The sequence below is a fragment of the Ambystoma mexicanum genome, chromosome 1q, assembly GCF_040938575.1.
Source record: "Ambystoma mexicanum isolate Mex_15411 chromosome 1q, UKY_AmexF1_1, whole genome shotgun sequence".
Lineage (NCBI taxonomy): Eukaryota > Metazoa > Chordata > Amphibia > Caudata > Ambystomatidae > Ambystoma > Ambystoma mexicanum.
The window spans coordinates 454,688,103-454,703,971 of record NC_090922.1 but is presented as its reverse complement, the minus strand read 5'-3'; the positions used below and the strand labels follow the sequence as shown (position 1 = coordinate 454,703,971).

At 44.0% G+C, this 15,869-nt stretch overlaps 1 protein-coding gene across 2 annotated transcripts in view; it reads left to right on the top strand.

The window, feature by feature from the left end:
• LOC138528594 (myelin-associated glycoprotein-like) overlaps positions 1-15,869 on the top strand; it is an 889,265-nt gene that overhangs the window by 832,146 nt on the left and 41,250 nt on the right. For both annotated transcript variants that reach the window (XM_069640378.1, XM_069640386.1), the window contains exons 10-11: positions 3,501-3,615; positions 5,168-5,258. In XM_069640378.1, coding sequence (XP_069496479.1) covers positions 3,501-3,615; positions 5,168-5,258 — 206 coding nt within the window. The remainder of the gene's footprint in view (positions 1-3,500; positions 3,616-5,167; positions 5,259-15,869) is intronic.

Here is a 15,869-nt window from a genome sequence, read left to right as displayed (position 1 = left end):
ATAAATATGTACATTGTAGTGGAAATGATGGACAGGACAGAGTCTGTCTATTGCTGTTTAAAATCCTGTCCTACATGCCTGAATTTGCCTTTTGCCATAACTTCCTTAAACCTTTGTTGCAGGAGAACTCGCAAACTTAATTGCAAAATATCCTTAAACCTTGTCATTTTAAGAGCAATATTCCGGATCTGTCATATTTCCTTGCAGGTATTTCTTTGAATTCCATTTCACCAAATGTTTTTGCTGCATTTTACCGCAAATAAATGTGAGGGGAGACCCCACGCATTCCCCTTCGACCTCCCAACACGCTCGCCCCTTTCTGTATACCTAATTTATTGAGCGCGGACCTAGCTTCGAGAAGCAACAATGTGCTTTACAGAGGTATGCAACAGTACAGATGCATAACGGAGTGCTTTTCAGAGGTAACAACAGAACAGACATACAGCAGAGGGTAGTATACAGAGGGGCACAGAGGAGGGGTACAGCTGTACAGGGTGGCAGAAAGAAGAGGGGCGGACAGCATCTAGCGAGTCAGATGGTGCGTGGAGCGATGTGATGGCCTAAGTGTTCAGGAGGAGAGACTTCCTGAAAAGCTGAGTCTTGAGTTTGTTTCTGAAGTGTAGGAGCATGGTGGCGACAAAGAGGATGGTAGCTGACAAAGAGGAGGTTCCATAGTCTTGGGGTGTAGGCAGAGAAGGCTTGTTCTCTGGTCTTTTCCTTTTTGCATTGGCGGATTTCGAGTGTGCATGTGGCCTGGCTCCTGTTGGGGCACTGTACGCCAGAGATGCTGAGCTTCTCTGCGAGGTAGCTGGGTGGCTTGAGGGCAGCTGCCTTATATATGATGCAGGATATGATTGCATAACAACTTTACATGTGAATCAGACTTTGTTTAGGGATGGGTTGACTCATTTTAAGTATGTAGCAACATTCCATTACATGTACAGAAGAAATACATGCATATTTACTACTCAAACAATGTCACGTTATGCACTTTTCATTTAATTCCATTTATTTTCATTTAATTGGATTAATAGAGCACTTTTCACCAAAGGCGCTGAGCAAAATATATAAAAAAACAGTACAATCATGATGAAATGTAAACATGGATAAAAACAGAAGAAGGGAACGCAAGAGGATTTACAGACAAGAGTAGATACAAGATGAGTTTTAAGGTTTTATTACAAAATACAGAAAGATGAGGCAGAACGAAATGTGACGGGAGGGGTTTACAAAGTTTAGGGAGGTAGAAGAGCAAAAGAACGCAAATGAGAAGAAGCTCAGGAAGGTTTGGGAACAGTTAAAAGAAATACATTCTGTGATCTCAGAGGGCGAGATGGGACTTAGAACAAGAGTAAGGCAGAGAGATAAGGGGGGCATGCCATGGGTACATTTGAAGAAAATGGAGAGAAAGTGGTAGAGAAGACAGGATTCAAAAGTGAGTACTGAAATAGAAAGTAGCGAGAGTGTGATAAAAGACCGAGCGGGTAAAGAAAAAAGGAGATGCATCGATGAATTATAAACAGAGAGAAGAGGAAGGCGATGGGAGGCAGGAAGAGCAAGCAATAGAGATAGCAGTAATATGAGAAAAAGAAGAGGTTTCGTGGCATGATAGGAGGTAGAGGCGAGCTTGACAGATGTTGAAAAGTGCATAACGACAAGAGTGAGCAATAGAAGAAATGTGAAATGAAAACGAGAAAGTGTCAAACTATATTCACATAATACCGTCTGATTATGAACTATGGCCTAAGCGCATTCACATTTGTACTGAAAACCGTGCTTAAACCGACTTGAATAGAGTTGACTTTGCCGCCATCTTAGAACCATCCGCCATTTTGATTCTAACTCCTGTTTTCTGTTTTAAAATGGTAAATTGTGTTTTCAGCTGCAGCAGAGCTAAATGAACTTTGAACTATGTCAACATTGAGGCTGCTGAGAGCAGAATGTGTGTCCTGTTGAACCTCAATTCAAGTGTTGTCTGCACCAATAGCTTCATCCTTATACAAACACTGGAATTGAATGTTGGACAACTAAAACTATGTGCCTTTGCAGAAACCCATTGAATTTGTTTCTTGAAACTGGACTTACTTTAAGCTCAAGAACAAGAAAATATCTACATGGCCGAACAGAACAAAGTTTGCCACCATTGTTCTCTATGTATAGAAACACATGTCTTAAACATAAAAACAATATTGTCATATTTGTCATGTGAACTGGGCATGAACCCTTTTAGTAACTTATTAGTTTGGAGAAGGGCTGGACAATGACCGGGACTGTGTATAAATAATACATGCTTTGTGATGTCCAGCACTCTCTCCCCTCACGGTGTCTGCTGGTATACACTGTGAGGCGCTTGAGAGCCAGATATCTATCTGTACTTTGATTAAAAAGTATACTTATAACTCTGAACTCGTGATTGGCGTATTTCATTTTGGTGGTACTAAGCCTTGATGTTTCCTTTGGTCTTTCAAAAGAAGAATCAAAGGTAACGCCCAAGGTACGCACAGATAGTGAGAAAGAACGAGAAGATGGAGGAAAAGAGAGAGACAGGGAAGACTCAGGAATAGTAGAAGCAGGAAACAACAGAACCTCAGTTTTAGAAGGGTTGAGAGGTAGAAAAATGAGAAGACATCTAGTTTTGAACAGCAGAAAGACAGTTTGAAACAATAGAGTGGAGAGCAGAATCAAAGGAAGAAAAGGAGAAAAAGATCAGAGGATAATTTCGTTTTTGGCACTGTGACCTTTATTTTGTCCCAGTTTGAGCCTGATTACAAGACATTAACAAGACCCTGCCAAGTTTTGGGACTTTGATTTGGCCAATTGGAAGTATGCCATACACCTGCAGCACCGTCATCTTTAGGGCCTAACTAACCCTGTAAAACTTTAAATCATGGAGCAATCTTTACAGCACCCTTATGACTATGGCAAAGAGAAGCAGAAACATTTCTCCCTGTGTTCTCTGCTGGGGGCTGCCCCTCTCGTCCCTTCTTTATGTTCACTGCACATAGCTCCATGTAGCATTCTCTCTATCGTGGTTGCTGTTTCCACATGTATGCCTCCCAATTCAAACCTGTCTAATACTCTTTTATTTTCTCAACTATTGAAGAGCAAGGCGCCCGATTACACATATTGCTCTTCTGCCAGCCAGTTTTGTTCATTTTCAGACAATTGTTGAATGGTCACCAAGAATTGCAACAACATTAAAACTTACCGACCAGCACTAAATGCTATTTTCACAGAATCATACATTCAATGATGACATTTTGTGCGCAATTTCTTTTTGTGCAAATGGAAGTGTGACATTTACTGGCACTTCTAACATATTCCAAGGTGGCCAGCAGAGGAACAATTGAAGGTCTCCGGCTCCAAGGCCGTGCTCAGAATGGGCTGGAAACTTTAACTTTCGCAAGGATCCATTGGGGGAAAACGGCTCTGTTATAAGAAACAAGTGCAACATGTCAACCGGAATATTGAATATTTCTAAATTATTCTTTGTTTTTTAGGTGTGCTGCCTTCCAAACCATCCATGATGCCGATGATTGGGGGTGTTCTGGGAGCGGTCCTTATCGTGCTTGGGATAGGCCTGCTGGGATGGCTACTGATTCGGATGGACAGACGGTGAGTTCATTATTTATTTTAATCTGACCATTCTAAGTGTACTGAAAGTTTTCATCTCTGCGCCAAGAAACAGTTTCCAGGCTCTACTCGGAACTACCTTTTCTGTTCCGAGTGTCTCTATGAAACCTCTCAAACATGCAAATTGAAACCTTTGTGTATGTGAATGGAAATCCAAGAAAGTGTATCGACCCTCACACACGTGCACTGGAACCTTTCTGCACACGCACGTATGCCCTCATGCTTGCAAACTGAAACCCGCACGCATGTGCTCTGAAACCCTTGCTCATGGGCACTGCAATACTCATGCGTGGCCACTGAAATCCTAATGTGCGTGCAGTGAACCTCCCCTGACCGTGCATTAAACCCGTCATGAAGATCCATGGGAATACTCTCGTAGGTAGATTGGAATCATAATAATACATGTGCATTGGAATAGTCATGTGTGGCTATATCATTATCATGTACGATTATTGCAACCCTATGTATGTGCATTGAAACGCTCGTGCGTGGAACATGACATGCTCCTGCATGTTACAGAAAACCCTTGTACTTTTACATGCAAAACATTATATGTGGGCATTGAAATGCCGATGCTCGTGCATTGGGACCCTCTTATATGGGCATTGAAGCACTCATTGTGACTCAATTGTCATGTGAATGCATGTGCATTGAAACCCACTTGGATGTACATTGCAATGCTCATGCTTGGGCTTTGCTACCCTCATACATGTTCATGCATGCACGCTGAGTTCCCCAGGGACGTGCATTGAGCCCATCCTGTATGTGCATTTGCCTCCTCTTGATGCACGCCTGTTCACTGCCATCCTCCTGCACGGGCCATTGACATCCCATGGGTGCGCGTGGGACTCCTCATCATGTCCATTGGAATGCTCTGTGAAATCAGTAATGCTTGTGAATGATAACCCTCATTCACGTGTGCTTTAACCCTCAAAGTCCTCTTACACGGATTTGAAAGCTTTGTGTGTGAGAATTGAAACTCTCTTGTAAGTGCAATCGAATCCTAGTGCATGTGCCTGGAACCTGTCTTGCTTGGACACTGAAATATGCATAGGTGCGCATGGAGATGCATGTGCGCTGACAATCGCACATATGTTGCTTTGAAATCCACACGCATAGAAAACTCATGAGTTTGTGGCTTTTAGTATCCTAATGCATGTCCTTATGCATGTGTCTTCAAACGCTCATGGCATGGGACTTGAAATGCTCATGCATCAAAGACCCTTGCCCGTGACCTTAAAATCCTAATGCAAAGTAATTGAAACTCGCATGCATGTACATTGAAATCCTCATGCAAATATATTGACATGCTTGTGCAATGAAGCCCCCATGCATGTGCATTGACGTCCTCTCGCATGTGCATTGACATCCTCTCGCATGTGCATTGGCTTTCCCTGGAATGCACATTTCAAACGTATTGTGTGTGCATTCAAATCAGCTTTGCGGCCATGTCACAAACGAGCATAGAGGCAATTGAAGTTGCGGCCTATGACGCACACGAGGCAAACTCATTTTTTGAAACGTTTGTACACAGGAAAAAAGAAGGGAATAAAAGTGATGACGGTAAGGAGGAAGTGCTGGATGATGACACCCCGATCTACAGTGAGGTTCACAAGCCCCCAAAGGTATGTGCTGTTTGCAAATCTAAAGAAATGACATGTGAATATGACAGGAGATAATGTCTAACAGGTGGGCTCATTCAGATTCTTGATTGTCCAGAACACTCTGGAACTGTGGACGATGGCTTTGTTTTTGCCCTTGCACCACATGTTTGCCAGTAGCCTTTTGACTTACCTTCTGAATTGCACAAAGCAGTATTTTTATGTGGAGCTATGGCAAGGCCACGCAGTGTACGAATGCACATGTGGTGTACAGCACACTCCTGCACAGCGTCTGCTCATTATGTGAAATTGGTGAAGTGGACCTGCAGTGGTTTAAGTTCTTGCAAAGCAATGTGCAACTGACACCCCTTTCCTGCGGGGGCAGCCAAAGTCACCTACACTGGGCTCCAAATGTTCACTATGTCATTGACCCTTTTCAGTGTCTATGGCAGCTACACTGAGGATTGTCAATAACCACAATATCGCCTACTGCAAGTATTCTGATGGCACCCGGTTTGGTATTACAATATTGAAGGTGTCTGGGGACCTTTAGCAAGTGAAGGGCCGACACACGACTCATGCTAAAGAATTGATATGTTAAGACTGTCTCAGTCACAGTACACCAAAGGCTGGGATCCCGCTGCTGGGTGCCGATGGCCCACCTGGCTTCGGTTCCCATGTCCATCATCTAACACCGTACCTATGCAGTCTATAGCTTGCAGTAGATGCTGAACTCCTCATGCTGCAGCCAAGCTCCTTATCTCCTCCCTTGTCTTCTCTGGACTGCTCTGTTGCTCTTCTATCCGATCTCCCTTCTTCTCAACCTGCTCCTCTTCGTTCTGTCTTCCTGTCCTTTGGATTCTCTCTCTATTACTCCTGCTTTGCTTTCTTTCCATTGGCTAGCTTTCGACGCTCCGTTTCTATGCATTGTTTCGAAATGCCTCTATGACATGACCCCCTTCCCATCTTTCCTCCCTGATCTCCTTCTATTGCCCATCCTGTGCACTTCGCTCACAATCTCTTTTCCCATGCCCCATGCGCCTCACCTCGCTTCCGTTCCTTTACCATGCTGGCCCCATACCCTGGAACTCCATCACCCTTTCTTTACGCTCTCCATCGTCCCATTCCCTCTTTAAAACCCATCTTAAAATCCCACTTCTTCCCTAACTAAGCTATTGGTTTGATTGTTTGACATTTTTTCATTCCTTGTAGCGTTTGTTGTTTATGTGTAGCGCTTAGACATCAAGCGCTAGACAAAATAAAATAAACACAAATATAATCCAAATCATGATAGAACAGGTGCTTCCTCGCTGGGATTCTGCCTTGCCAAATCAGCCTTGCCCGTAGGGCAGCGGTCAGCATCCTCTGGCAGCATAGAAGCTTACTTTTACTCTCCTTACCCATAGCCAGCCTGGTCAAAGGTGAGGGATCATTGAAGTGGCAGCTGAAAACATCTGGAGAGCCACAGGTTGCATAGACCGGCCTTAGGCCATCCTCACCTGCATCAACTTCTCCAAAGGTATTTATGGAAACTGCTGGGCAACATTCTTGCCAACATCTAAAGAGCCTGGAACTATAATGTTGGCCTCGTCATTGGACTGAAGCAGACCAGGTCTGTAGGTTCTACATGCACACAAGCAAAGGGCATATTTCAAAACTCTAATCATGTTCACAAAGCCCTGTATGGCCGCACTCATGGGCACGCAGTGAACAGACCTGTTAGCCTTTTAGATTCCATAGACACTCTACATTATTAATGACTTAATGTATATGCTTTGTTAAGATCTACACTGTGCCTTGCATTAGCCTCAAATCTCTTAAAAAAGGTAGTGGACGTTCAGAAGAAGAAAGGGAACAAAGTAGAATAGGAGGTACACTGTTAAAACAGACATGTGTAAGGCATGATGGGGTCCAATGGTTGGCTTCTTATGCTGCATCAATATTAAAGACTAAGGCCCTCATTTCGTGTTCGGTGGCAGTAGCATTGTTACCACCACCAAGCACATGTGCCGATACTGCATTTGTAACGGGTAATTCTTAACCATTATAGGTTTTAGTTCTTCCCTATTCAAAATCCCATAAGACTTATTTGGGGATTGATGGAATGACCACTGACTGTAACAGCAAAGGGGATAATTCTACCATTTTCTGGACAAAATATCTCCATGGAGGGGCCAATTTGATTTCCTCTAATAGGTTTCTAACTTATACATAGGCAGACTGATAAAACAGCTGGCATCTCCATTGCCAATCCCTTTCCCGTTACTGCCCAGCTGGCAATTAGGGACTACATGAATGTGATAGATATTGTGCCCAGAAATGCTGGGTGAGAGCCTTTCTTAGACAACGGACTGGCTGGAGATCTGAGCACAAGTGTCAGGAGTGATTTCAAGTGGGGAAAGGAGTGATCGGCCCAAACACATATACAATGGGAAAGAAGTGTGTCTTAAAGTGTCTCCGGAACTCTACTGAGTCCTTCTTCAGTGTTAATGGAGCGTGGAGGCCCTTGCAAAAGGCGCCCATGAAAGATTGTGCCCTGAAGCCTTTGAATCACCGTGAGGGGCTGGACAGTAGGTTTTTAATTGGAAGACCACTATCTTCTAAATGTATTTAATGCTTAGCAGCTTTTGTGTAGGAAGCCTAACGGGTGACCATTATCAACCTTGTGGGCCTGGCATAACATTTAAAAGTGTGATCTTTGAGGGGAAACTAATGTTGAGGCCTCGTTTGTGGTGTTATGTGGATTTGCTGTTTCAGGCACAGGATGCTCTGCGGCAGCAGGATTTTGGATTTTTTCTTCTTCTAGAAGAGATTGTTTGGGAGGTATGCCTGTTGCTTGAAGAAACTGCTTCAGCAAAACAAATTCAGAGAGCTTTTGGCCGAGCAATAGACCCACCACCATTGTTTTTGGAGCCGCACGTCTGATCAATGGCAATCGTGTACATCACATGACACTACTGTGAGGACAAATGCAGATCTTTAGAGGACATGCAGGAGTGGAAGGACCGCCTTTAGCTGACACGCGTGGTGGAATGGACTTCTTTTGTCAGAGTCTGATTGAGGTATGCAAGCAAAGTCATAATGAACTTATGATTCCAAGGATGCTTTCTTTCTGAAGAGGATTTGGTGGGGTACCCAGAGAGTCAGGTGAGTCAAATTACACGGGCCATCTCAATTTCTGACTGTTCCAACAAGTCCAGTTCAAAGTCACCCAAGGCAACTAGCCATTTGTTCCAAAGAGAGCATTGCTAACACACAATCTCCTTTCATTTTCAAAATCGTTTCCTTGAGAACATTTGAAAAACATGCAGTGGGTTTTCACAAATGGCTACAGTATTTCTCTTTAGCTTGCCGGGAAACCCTGTGTTGCACTAGCACCTGATATACAGCATAGTTTCTCTTTAGATTCTTGCATTTCATTTTACAATGTTTAGTTTCATTTTAATGTTATGTTTATGCCTAATATGTTTTAATACATACGTGATCAGTATGAAGAGAAGGAAGGTCAAGTCTGATATCCATTGCATCTAAACAACCGTTCAAGGGGGTGTCTCTTTGAATGAGGCCAAGATATTTCTAATGTCACTTTCCTGAACCTAAAAGGAATCATGCAATAATACTGTCAAGATGACTTCAAAGGAAATATGTGGCTGGTGGGAAGGGTGGAATCCAAGGTATATCCCAGACGAGGGTCAATTTTACTTCTAATGGTCCAGTTCTTTGGCGGGTGTCCATGGATGTTTGGGGAGCAAAGAGGGGGTAGTAGATCCTTCTAGATGCAGAGCCTCTTGCATCAATGCACAGCCTCTAAGATGCGGGACTGAAGGGTGCATAGTATCTTTTGCTGGCTAGTTCATAGCAAATGGAATACATTGTACATGCAGTCAAATGTGGGCCGTTGTCTACTTTCATTTCAGTTGCTTGTCCTTGTTTCCTTTGTGGAAGGTCTTCAGTGTAACACTTGCTTACTGTGGCTTTCTGCTCACCTTGGTTTAAGATTCGGGTGGAGGGTATAAATGTGTGCTTTGAATAGCCAGTAGTTTCTTAGTGAACCAATCTGGACGGATATCACTCTGGTTCCTTCCAGGGATTGAACTGACCCGCGTGAGATTAGGTTTGGAATTCTGCCTATAATCTTCTTCAATAATGACAATATTGAAAGCATTGATAGGCATCGTATCTGACAACGAGAAAGAAGCGAATAGCTATTAATATCCATGTCCAAAATCAAGAGATGGAGAGACAAGGCTGTTGGCGTCCAAGTGGGCAGGTTCTTTGCCTCGATGGGTGATTTTTCCTTCGTTAATAGATGAGTTATCAGCACGTACGTACATTCAGATCTCCCAAAAAAGAAAACTTGGATAAGGAAGGATGTGTTTTACAAAGTCAAAATCTGCCTTTGGTAAGGAGGACAGATTCGTTTTGGGGGGTGGGTGAGAGATTTCTTAATGTACAAAGGAATTGATGTCACATTGAATGTATTATATGAGAATATGTCTAAAGTACCATATGCAGGCCTATGGATCTCCTTACCCAAGATCTAGTAGGAGTATGAGAAGGCTTCAGCAAAACCCTTACCTGCTTTTCTGTTCTTTGTGATCATGAAATACTTTGGAGGGAGCAGTTCAGTAAGGTTTGGGCTGATACTATTGTTAAGCTGCTTTGTTGCCTCTGATAACTTCCACGCTGCTCTTAAAGCACTACTTCTGTCCAAACTGGACTATGAAAACGCTATCCTCATTGGACTGCCCAACAGCACCCTCTCACAATGCAAGCCATACGGAACGCAGCTCCCATCACCCCAGCTCTCTCCCAGCTCCACTGGCTCACCATACCCCAAGGAATTGCTATGAAAGGACTGTGCATTTTATACAAAACCATAGACCTCAAATCCCATCCTACCTTTAAAACAAACTGAAACCCATCAACCACACAAGCACCAGGCAAACCAATCAAAATCTCCTATGCATTCCACCTGCAAACTAACCTGCACACAAAAACAAGCATTCATCCAGTGGGCACCCAGAGCCTGGAATGCTCTGCCACGCCACATATGTACCACACCGTCTGTCATCACTTTGTGAAAAAGCCTCAAAACACACCTCTTTCCCTGGACCTAATCCATCCAGCCAGTCCACCTTCCCTGCCACCCTCCGCCTATCCTGTCCTGAAAATATTGTAGCTTCTTTTCACATCCTCCCGTTTGAACTTTGTCCGGTGCTTGGAGATACTCCGGGTAGGGCCAGAACTGGACAAAAATTTAAATAATATAAATTAACAAAAACATAAGTTAGGGCTCAGTAAGATGTCATTAGTCAGATTGTGCGTGAAGATCCGGTTTTCACAACAGTTGCGTGATTAATATGCAACCCCAGTAGTATTTCTGTGGGGGCAGATTGGTTTCAGGTGCCAGGGATCCAAGTTGTTTCAGAGGTGGTATGGTAATGCCAGGGTTGCATATATGGAAATCTTGGGCCAGGTGAAAGGTGGTGGTAAGCACTGACATATGGGATGGGGGGCTCCTTTGTCCTCCGTGTCCAGGCCTATTGACTTGTCAGTGCATGGATGGCACTAACCACGGGTACCATGATTAATGCATGCATGACAAATGATGTTGGGTGAAGTTGATCTGAGTTTCAGTTACGAAACCTGTGTATATGTGTAGAGTCAGGGTGTGCGCGGGTGTGATGCAGGATGGGCATTCGCGCTAGTCTCTGTAGTGATCTATTAAAGAGAAGTTAGTAATGTGGAGTCTTCTGTTTTCGTGCGAAAAAATATTGTCACGTGAAAAGACTTCTTTTTGGCATGCCCTTGTTGGATGTGAAGTCAATGCACAATTACGGCTCAACTAAACGAGCCACCGGAGCAGCAGTGGCAGTAGCGGGTCCAGGGAGCGGCCTGGGGTGGCACGTGCTACCCTTGGAATCTGATTGGCCACTCCAGGTGTCACCCCATTAGCCTAACCTATCATCATTATGTGTGTGTGTGCGCTCGTACTTCATGCCACCCCTGCATAAGTCAGTGCCCCACTTGGGTCACCCGAGTCAAAAGGTCTGGTCACGCCACTGGTCAGTGGATGTGATTCCCTGAATGATGACAGCGAACGCTACATGACTGCACATTGACACAGTACAAAATGGTCGCTGCCTTTTCTCCTCCCCCCCCCCAGCTCATCTGGCATGTTGCCCCACGCAGCTAGAATTGTCCAGCTATCCAACACTGACGAGACCTTTGCTTTTTTTTTTTTTGTTTGGTGTGCTGGGTTCTACTGGTGGCAGTTGCACCTAATGTGCTGGGCTGGATGGATGTCCCAGTGCTTTCTCTACTTATGAACTAAGAGAAATAAACCTACATGTAAACTATTTACCTTCTGGTGTTACGGTTATGTGAAGGAGGCCTAGTTTACTACACAAACCTTATTCATTTATATATTACATAAGAATTAAAACAAATTCATATCTCATTACTAAATTGTCCTTATTAAAAAAGACTTAGACACATATTCTAAAATCAAAGTTGAAAAATAGACATTACCCTGTCCATTACCTTTTCCTATCTGCTTGACAAAGCATTGTGCGAATTGGCCAGGCTTAATCCTACCTGGTTCAATCCAACTGTTTCCTCCATGTTGTATGCATTGATGGTCCAGTAAACAAGCAAGGCTCCCACTCGCTGCCTGGGACTACCCCTTCAAAGACTGGACTTAACAAGGACGTGGGTATGTGGACCTCATTTCCTGGACCACCCACAAAAGATGCTGCCCATGAAACATCGCTCACAGATGCCCGCCAACATGGAAGAGGGCGGAGGAAGGGTCAGAAGAAAAGGCTCCAGGTTAGGCAATCAGATGAGCAGGTAGCAGTTCATAAGGTGGGGAGGGTTGCAGAGGCAGGGAGCATGTGATGGCAGGAGCGAGAGATGGATGGTTAAGTGGGGACAGGAGGGTGGATAGACCCTGAATGAGGCCAGGGCACCAGGAGGCGAGAGCCTGGTGGGCGAAACGGGGAGTTGTAGGATTCAGTGAATGGGTGTTTGGGGTCTGAACCCCATGCAGAGGCATCCAGAGCGGGGGGCAGAGGGGACAAGCAGCCCACCGTTTAGCCAGACCGGGACATTTGGCAGTGGGACACCTCTCCCATTCGGCACCTCAATGAGGGTGCGAAATGGGAAAGGCGTCCCGTTAGCAATGCAAAGTGTGCCCAGCAATTCCTGCTCAGCACTTTCATTGTCCTAGCAGCAAGACCGCTTCCACTTTCCGAGCGGGAGAGGTGTCCCACTGCCAGGACAGTGTCCCAAGGAGCTGCGGGCAGCAGAGGGGCTCTCACGTTGCTCTGTGTCAATAGAGTATTACAATGTGAGCCATTAGGCAGTGATGGGGAGGACTGTTGGGAGTTACTTTTGTCCCATTAGAAATGGGATTGGGAGGGGGTGATCAGAAGTGAGAAGGATGCATATTGTTGCATGCTTTATGAAATAAATACTATGGCTTTAAAACCCAAGGAGGATTTGTTAGGCTTACATTAATCTGCATGGTGCTATTGTGACTTTGCATGCAGGATGGGGAGAATAAAAGTAAAGCCATTCTCCTTTTGCTCAACATAAATAGTTTACTCTGAAAGGCCAGTTTATTATGTAATGTGGTTTGCTTCCAAGGCATTGCTATAAATAAAGTATTATTTAAGCACATGAAATGCAAAGCAAAACCTTAATAAATATCTATATCAACTAAACCTAGGAAGATGTGCTAAGTTGCTTAAATTGTCCACATCCCGGTTTCAATATTTAACCAAAGTGTGTGATCCTGGGCAAATCATTTAATTGCAGTTTTGTAAGTGATTCTGATTCACTTCATAGCTTATTTTAATATATCATGCTTTTTTTTTAAAAAAAACCTAATGACAATAGAGTTGCTCCATATATAATAATAGTGCAATTTAGGTATTTTGCACCACAAAGTTAATTGGCTGACTTGGCTTACTTATGACAACTTATTCTAAAGTCACTTCCATGGTGCCTCCAATTATCAAAGACTGATGGATGCTCCTTGCAATGTCCTTTTCTGTGAAGTCACTTCTGTTGGTGCAATCCATATGCAAATTAGGAGGTTTGCATGTATTTTGCAGCAGATCTAATGAGTTTCCTGCATCTGTAATGCTCCTGCAGTTTTTTAATGTGTTAAACTGCCATCTGCCACTAATGTTACTAAAAAAGGAGACTGGGCTAGGGATGGGCAGTTTGGGGGCGTGAGGTTTTTGGGGCAAAAGTAGCAGGGCTTTTTTCGTGGCTCGTCCACCAGTCTTGCAATGCTGCATAATACCCTGCACCCATGATAGAAAAGAGCGTTTTATATGCATTTGTGACCAGTTTGAGACTGCTTTTTGGCAGCCAAGAAAAAGGGACGTTTTTTCAGGGCAACCTCAAACGAGTGACAAATACACATAGACCCCCACTCTGCTTAAATGGCTATTTATCAACCTGCACAGCTTTTCTCAGTAGTGAATACATTCCTCAATCCTTCCTGCACTTCCCAAGCACTATCACCCTCAGTGTCACTTGTCAACGACTTTAATACATTTTCTCTGGTAAAGATTCCCAATATTTACAGGAATATCACTTTCACTACAACTATATCTTCCCATAGGCAGTCATCTTTCTTAGTTTACCCTATTGCTCCTTTTTCTGTTGAACATGTGTCACAGGAGGCTGTTTCTTCTCCTACGTAAACCTACCTCTCCTGCTGCGAATTCTCTTTCAGCTCTTGTGCCGCAGCCTCATGCCGAGACTTTGGCAAAGCATGAGGCGCACTTTGTTCATCTCTCTCTCACTGAAGGAATTGTTCCTCTCATTTTCAAAACTGCTATTATTATAAGGCTCCTTAAGAAACCTTCCCTCGAAACACACAAGAAATTGGGAACTATCGATGGTTTACAGTGGCCGGACAAGATTATTAAAAAAGCAGTCTTTTCCCAACTGGTGGACTTTGTTCAGTGTAATCAAATTCTGAATGTATTTCAATCCAGTGTTCGACCGAGACATGGGGCCGAGCCCGCATTTGTCACAGTCTGGGATGATTTGCTCAATCTTGCTGACCATGGCCATTTATGCCTTCTGGTCATGTTGCACCTATCCGCCTTGTTTGATACGGTGGACCATGTCATTTTACTATACCGGCTCTCGGAACTTGCCGGAGTCACTGGACTTGCCCTGAATTGGTTTCCAGAGTTTTCTCTTGGACAGAATTGAGAGTGTGAAATTAGGATATTTCAGCTCTACCCCTCCCTTGTCCCATGTGGAGTGTCACAGAGATCATCCCTTTCCCCCTTCACTCTTTAACATTTACATCTTACCTCTGCTGGCTCTCATTCAGAAATGTGGCATCTCCTATCACTCATATGCCGATGACATATGCAGACAACACAATTTCTTAAGGTATCCGGCCCATCAGACACATTTGATCAACTCCAGCTTTGCCTTGAGGACATTAAGTCCTGGCTGCCCAATAATACATTTCAGCTCAATCAAGCAAAAACTGAAGTTATGATCTTGGGTCCTAAACATCTGCTGAATTACCCTACTCGTCATCGTCCTTCCCCTCTTCTATTTGGTCTTCCAACAACCTTTTCAATGCAGATAAAACAATCTTGGGTCCACCTTGGACCCCGAACTCACACTTATCAAACTAATACGTTTGGTGGTAAAATCATCTTTTTTTTGTCTTTGTCTCTTACACTGTACCCTTCCCTTCCTCCCCATATCAGATCATGCCACCAGTGCTCCGATTAATTCCCGGTTGGATTATGCAAACGCTTTATAAATAGGTTTGGCAGACTTTCTTATACACTGTCTACAAATAGTACAAAATGCAGCCAGTTGTCTTATCTTCCCTCTTTCAAGACAGTCCTCTATTCCCAGCCCCAGGCGTTGCCTTCACTGACTGTCTGTCAATCAGCCCATTACTTTTAAGGTTCTTTGCCATGTACACAAATGCACCCACAGGTTGGCACCAGAATATTTTGCAAAAAAAAATCACCCTATATCAGCCTTCACGCCTTCTTCAGTCCACTCAGCTTCACGGGGATTAATGATTTTCTGTGGCTGATCCCCGCCTTCGGAATAATTTCCCACTTCAACTTGGTTCCTCCACCTATTTGCTAGCCTTCAAAAATGTTTTTAAAACCTTTCTGTTTACTGTCTTTTCTTTCATTCCTCTTTTTGCTTCATTGTTTGACAGCTCCACCTAGATGCAGAATTTCCTGCTTGGTACACCTCTGGTGTACGTGCATCACAAATACAATCGTGTAATCTAATCTAACCTACTCCACACCTACACACACCGCCCTATACCACCCATGCCTGGCTATCCCACCCTTCTCAATGCCTGCTTACTCCCAGTTTACCACATGATTACCTTCCCCTACACCACCCACATTACCCTACACCTGCATCACTAAGCCCTACCCCATTCTACACCCTTTCTAACTACACCCACACTTTCCCATGCCTGCTTACACTTAACTGCCCCATGTGTGACTTTCCCTACCCTACCTCAGGCCTGTCCCACCTCACCCTATGCCTATCTATTCCTACTGCATCCTACGCTAACCCATATAAGCTAAAATCGACCCTACCCCACTC